At 40.6% G+C, this 6,805-nt stretch overlaps 1 protein-coding gene across 2 annotated transcripts in view; it reads left to right on the top strand.

The window, feature by feature from the left end:
• The first annotated feature begins 300 nt into the window (after nucleotides 1-300).
• The window catches only part of LOC120022682 (ribosome biogenesis protein bop1-like), an 88,000-nt gene continuing 81,495 nt past the window's right edge, over nucleotides 301-6,805 (top strand). For both annotated transcript variants that reach the window (XM_038966666.1, XM_038966665.1), the window contains exons 1-2: nucleotides 301-425; nucleotides 847-1,107. In XM_038966666.1, coding sequence (XP_038822594.1) covers nucleotides 327-425; nucleotides 847-1,107 — 360 coding nt within the window. In that variant the 5' untranslated portion in view covers nucleotides 301-326. The remainder of the gene's footprint in view (nucleotides 426-846; nucleotides 1,108-6,805) is intronic.

Raw genomic sequence — 6,805 nt, 5'->3', positions numbered from 1 at the left:
TAATTTATCCATAAGTCACAACTAAAATGTCATGAATTAAATGCCAAAATAGTATATAGTTAACTTATAGTATTTATAAAATAATATAACACAAGATGCAACGATAAAATATAAAATACACCAAAAAATGTTTTACTTAATCAATTTGCAACGTATTTAGGCTGAATCACTTTAGGTATCAAAGTATGTTGTTATGTTCCAAAAAATAATATAATCTATATTTCTATAATCGTTCTAGAAAACCGCAGTTTTAAAACAGACGTTCAACTTTCAACTCTGACCTCTTACCGGAGTCCCACATGTTCGGCTGTTGACGTTCAAGAAGCATGCGTACGGTGAATCTTGAATCACAGAAAAACGGCACCATGAGTAAAGCTAAAGAAAAGAGTGCGAAGAAAAGAGTTGTTGAAGAGGACGAGGACCAGGTACGAAAGTATTTCTGAAATGTATATGCGGTAAAAGGGTAACGTTAGCTAAAACTTGTAATTCGGAGCTAACCAGCTAGCTAGGCTAACACGTTGGCTATGCAGGAAAATGTGGATGTGCAGACTAAAACACTGCCGTTTTTTTCCGAACTAACTTTTGTGTGTTAATCACAGCCCCCTGATGTATTTGGTAATAAAATAAGTATGGATGTTTTTGTATAAATAATAACTAGCTAATTGTCTGTCTCACCTTAATCAGCTAGCAAGCATCCTTGTGCTATTGCCAATGTATCACTTGGGTCAGGTAACTAGCTAACGTTCGAAGATTCTATATTAATTTTGTATCCGTTAAAGTGCTTACTCATTCATGTTTCGCCCATCAAATCTGTATGTGTCTGTTTTTCTCTCTCTGATATTTCAGCTTCCCATATTTGACAAAGATGTCACTGAGAAGAAGGCTGGGGAGGAGGAAGATGCAGACCTCTCAGATAGCGAGGAGAGTATGTTCTCTGGACTGGAAGACTCTGGGAGTGACAGCCACGATGAAGAAGAGGATGCTGAAGAAGGGGATGATGAAGAAGATGATGATGATGATGCTGTCATTCTTGATGAGATTCTGACGAAGAGTAGTGGTGTTGAAACAGCTACTGAACCGCTTGCAACAGATAAGAATACACCTACGGTGAATATGGGAGTCTTATTTCTTTTACAGAAGCAATATAGTAGGGTCCAGAGTTTTTCCTGACCACGTGACCTTGCCAGGAAAAACTTTAGGCAAGTTAAAGGCAGTTTGAGTGCAAACGTTTTGACCTAAAGGTCTTGACTTTATCAGACCTTGCACTCAATAAACTGTGATAGCGTTCAACATTGTGCGGGAATCTATTTTATTTTGTGACTTTACTTTTTGTATCTTGGCTGCTCCAGATTCAACAAGGTGACATATTTGTGTGCTTGCAAAATACATCTACATTGAACAAAAATATAAACGCAAAAAGTGTTGGGTTCATGAGCTGAAATAAAAGATCCCAGAAATTTGACATATGCATAAAAAGCTTCTCTTAAATGTTGTGCTAAAATTTGTTTACATCTCTCTTAGTGAGCATTTCACCTTTGCCAAGATAATCCATCCACCTGACTGGTGTGGCATATCAAGAAGCTGATTAAACAGCGTGATCATTACACATGTGCACTGTGTGCTGGCGACAATAAAAGGCCACTTTAAAATGTGCTGTTTTGTCACACAAGAATGCTGCAGATGTCTCAAGTTTTGAGGGAGCGTGCATTTGGCATGCTGACTGCAGGAATGTCCACCAGAGCTGTTGCTTGTGAATTTAATGTTAATTTCTCTACCATAAGTTACTGGAGGTCAATGTCGTTTTAGAGAATTTGGCAGTATATCCAACTGGCCTCACAACCGCAGACCATTTGTAACCAGGCCAGCCCAGGACCTCAACATCAGTCTTCTTCACCTGCGGGATTGTCTGAGACCAGCCACCCGGACAGCTGATCAAACTGTGGGTTTGCACATCCGAAGAGTTTCTGCACAAACTGTCAGAAACCATCTCAGGGAAGCTCATCTGCGTGCTTGTCGTCTTCACCAGGGTTGTAACCGACTTCAGTGGGCGAATGCTCACCGTCGATGGCCGCTGGCATGCTGGAGAAGTGTACTCTTTACGGATTAATCCTGGTTTCAACTGTACCGGGCAGATGGCAGATAGTGTGTATGGTGGGTGAGTGAGCGGTTTGCTGATGTCGACGTTGTGAACAGTGCGCCATGGTGGGGTTATGGTATGAGCAGGCATAAACTACGGACAACAAACACAAGTTGCATTTTTATCGATGGAAATTTGAATGCACAGAAATACCGTGATGAGATCCTGAGGCCCATTGTTGTGCCATTTATCCGCCACCATCACCTGATGTTTCAGCATGATAATGCACGGCCCCATGTTGCAAGAATCTGTACACAATTACTGGAAGCTGAAAATGTCCCAGTTCTTCCATGGCCTGCATACTGACCAGACATGTCACCCATTGAGCGCGTTTGGGATGCTCTGGATTGACGTGTACGACAGCATGTTCCAGTTCCCGCCAATATCCAGCAGTTTCGCACAGCCGTTGAGGAGGCGTGGTACACCATTCCACAGACAACAATCAACAGCTTGGTCAACTCTATGTTAAGGAGATGTCGCGCTGCATGAGGCAAATGGTGGTCACACCAGATACTGACTGATTTTCTTATATTTGACCCTACTTTTTTATTTATTTAAGTTATCTCTGACCAACAATGCATATCTGTATTCCCAGTCATGAAATCCATAGATTAGGGGCTAAGGAATTTATTTAAATCGACTGATTTCCTTACTTGAACTAACCTGGTAAAATCTTGTTTTCTCTCCGAGTGCTCAGAGCACACTAAACATTCTGGCTGAAATGGTGGATTTCGGAGTGTTGATTTCTCCAATGTAAGGAAGAAGCACTCTAACACGCTAAAGTATGCTACTTACTTAAATCAGTTTTTCGTAAAGTATGGGTCGCGGACATGTCAGAGTAAAATTGTCATATTGTTTTCTTGGAACTCCGTCGGGATCTTAACTAGAGGTCGACCGATTTATGATTTTTCAACGCCGATACCGATTATTGGAGAACCAAAAAAAGCCGATACCGATTAATCGGCCATTTTTTTAAATTTAAATTTAATTATTATTATTATTTTTTGTCATAATGACAATTACAACAATACTGAAGGAACACTTATTTTAACTTAATATAATACATCAATAAAATCAATTTAGCCTCAAATAAATAATGAAACATGTTCAATTTGGTTTAAATAATGCAAAAACAAAGTGTTGGAGAAGAAAGTAAAAGTGCAATATGTGCCATGTAAAAAAGCTAACGTTTAAGTTCCTTGCTCAGAACATGAGAACATATGAAAGCTGATGGTTCCTTTTAACATGAGTCTTCAATATTCCCCGGTAAGAACTTTTAGGTTGTAGTTATTATAGGACTATTTCTCTCTATACCATTTCTATTTCATATACCTTTGACTATTGGATGTTCTTATAGGCACTTTAGTATTGCCAGTGTAACAGTATAGCTTCCGTCCCTCTCCTCGCTCCTACCTGGGCTCGAACCAGGAACACATCGACAACAGCCACCCTCGAAGCATCGTTACCCATCGCTCCACAAAAGCCGCAGCCCTTGCAGAGCTAGGGGAACAACTACTCCAAGTCTCAGAGCAAGTGACGTCACCGAATGAAACGCTATTAGCTCGCACTCCGCTAACTAGCTAGCCATTTCACATCGGTTACACCAGCCTAATCTCGGGAGTTGATAGGCTTGAAGTCATAAACAGCTGTCAAACGCACGAAAGTGCTGTTTGAATGAATGCTTACGAGCCTGCTGGTGCCTACCATCACTCAGTCGGACTGCTCTAATCATAGACTTAATTATAACATAATAACACACAGAAATACGAGCCTTAGGTCATTAAAATGGTCGAATCCGGAAACTATCATTTAGAAAACAAAACGTTTATTCTTTCAGTGAAATACGGAACCGTTTCGTATTTTATCTAACGGGTGGCATCCCTAAGTCTAAATATTGCTGTTACATTGTACAACCTTCAATGTTTTGTCATAATTATGTACAATTCTGGCAAATTAATTACGGCCTTTGTTAGGAATAAATGGACTTCACACAGTTCGCAACGAGCCAGGCGGCCCCAACTGCTGCATATACCCTGACTGCTTGCACGGAACGCAAGAGATATGACACAATTTCCCTAGTTATAAGAAATTCATGTTAGCAGGCAATATTAACTAAATATGCAGGTTTAAAAATATATACGTGTGTATTGATTTTAAAGAAAGGCATTGATGTTTATGGTTAGGTACATTGGTGCAACGACAGTGCTTTTTTTCGCAAATGCGCTTGTTAAATCATCACCCGTTTGTCGAGGTAGGCTGTGATTCAATGAGAAATTAACAGGCACCGCATCGATTATATGCAACGCAGGACACGCTAGATAAACTAGTAATATCATCAACCATGTGTAGTTAACTAGTGATTATGTGAAGATTGATTGTTTTTTATAAGATAAGTTTAATGCTAGCTAGCAACTTACCTGGCTTCTTGCTGCCCTCGCGTAACAGGTAGTCAGCCTGCCACGCAGGCTCCTCATGGAGTGCAATGTAAGGCAGGTGGTTAGAGCGTTGGACTAGTAACCGGAAGGTTGCAAAAACGAATCCCCGAGCTGATAAGGTAAAAATCTGTCGTTCTGCCCCTGAACAAGGCAGTTAACCCACCGTTCCTAGGCCGTCATTGAAAATAAGAATGTGTTCTTAACTGACTTGCCTAGTTAAATAAAGGTGTAAATATATATATTTTTTTAAATCGGCCAAATTGGTGTCCAAAAATACCGATTTCCGATTGTTATGAAAACTTGAAATCGGCCCTAATTAATCTGTCGACCTCTAGTCTTAACTCACTGTTGAGAGGTAGAATGGTAGAATACACAAGGTGCAATATAGTAATGTGGTTGTTTATAAGCTGTTTTTCTTCTGTCAGTCATTGATAGTCACTCAATTAGCCATGTCAGCCAAACATTTTAGATTGGTAAGTTAGGCTTGCCAGCTATCTAAACTTGCCAGTTGTCTAAACTATATAATACTGACCCGGCCCATGCCCAGGGGCCCTGACTTCCAGGGGGCCCCCCATTTGATTTTGTTAGTCACTCTCACTCAGATATCATATTAACATGGCATAAGTCATGGCAAAAGTTATAGAATTGCAGGAAATTAGCTTGAAAACCGCAAAGATTTCTCTCCACCCCATGGCAAAATGTGTAGGATTGCAGGAAATGTACTGTAAAATTGAAAGATGTTCTCCACCCTATACTTGAGTTATCAAGGAATGGTAGCCATTTCGTTAGACCCGCGAGTGACATTTTCCACCCAGGCATACATATCTTTGTCTGATAAATCCATGTGGATATCAAATGCTAGAAATACATTCAGGAAATTTTGACCCACAGTCAAAACCACCCTTGGGTTACTACATAAACATAATATCCAGTGACATGTACCCTCAAGGGAGGGGACGTGTGTCACTTAATTTTGAGCCGACAGACGATCAGCTGCAGAAGTAGAGCTCATCATATGCTCTACTGACATACTGAAATGTTATTTGCCAGGTATAACGATATGAAAAATCTAAATGACCTTTATATTTGTTAATAGATATTTTTAAAGTGTTTTTTATAACACATTATGCTAGGTGGATGGGGGCAATCTGTTTTAAAGCTAAAATATTTACCTTCATCTTGAGTTCCACTCTTCAAGGTAAATTTGGGTGACGCCAATGTTTTATTTTCAGTAAAAAATGCCAGCAGGAACACTCAGGACAATTCAGGGAGTGGTTTCAATCATATTTCAAAGACTTCTGAGTATAGTGGCACTGAAGTTGCACCCTTGCAGGCTCGCTCTGAATGGGGGCGAGAAGAGTGGAGTGCTGGGGTCAAAGGCCATGGTAGCAATAAAGGCTTGCAGCTAAAAGCATGGTGATGAAACATCATATCTTGACAGAAATGGCACAGTGTGGAGGTCAAAGGTGTGCAGCAGCAGAGAAATGTCTAAATCAACCAGATATTACAAAGCAGTTGAAGAATCGTTTAATTTGTTTCTGACCTTAGAGATGATTGACACGATTGCGCTTGAAACAAACGGAAGCTAAATAAAGAATACATGACCGGAATAAGAGCCATCCCTGAAAAAAATCTACGTCTGCATTTTATTTAACTAGGCAGGTCAGTTAAGAACAAATTCTTATTTACAATGACAGCCTATTGCTTTTGATTTATAGCAGGATTGTGCATAAATGAGACTCAAACTTCCCTCTGGTCAGAAGCTGACGGCAGACCAGTGTTTACGGCAACTATGTCCTGGAAAGGTTCCAACGCATTATGAGGTTTGACGACAGAGCAACGAGGCATGAACGAATTGCAGCAGACAAGCCTGCCCCTTTCATGGATATCTAGAGCATGTTTGTAGCCCAGCTACCAAAAATATCTTATTCCTGGCACAGATCTGTGTGGATAAGCAGCTCTTTATTTTCGGAGGTTGATATAGTTTCCCGACAAAGCATCCAATTGAAGCCTGACAAATGTGATAAAGATCTGGTGGAACTGCGACCGAGACCAGCTACCCCAGGCCTGAGCTACCCTCAAAGTAGAGGCATACCTCGGCAAACCACATGGAAAGACACGCAGTCGCTCTAAGTAAGTTCTCAAGGGCTTGTGGCTCCTTGGTGCAAAAGTGAAATATCACCACAGAGAACTATACAGCTGTACCATTAGCTGAAAAGCTTCTTAAAGGTGG

This window comes from Salvelinus namaycush, chromosome 27 (assembly GCF_016432855.1).
Source record: "Salvelinus namaycush isolate Seneca chromosome 27, SaNama_1.0, whole genome shotgun sequence".
Lineage (NCBI taxonomy): Eukaryota > Metazoa > Chordata > Actinopteri > Salmoniformes > Salmonidae > Salvelinus > Salvelinus namaycush.
This window is presented reverse-complemented; position numbering and strand designations above follow the sequence as displayed.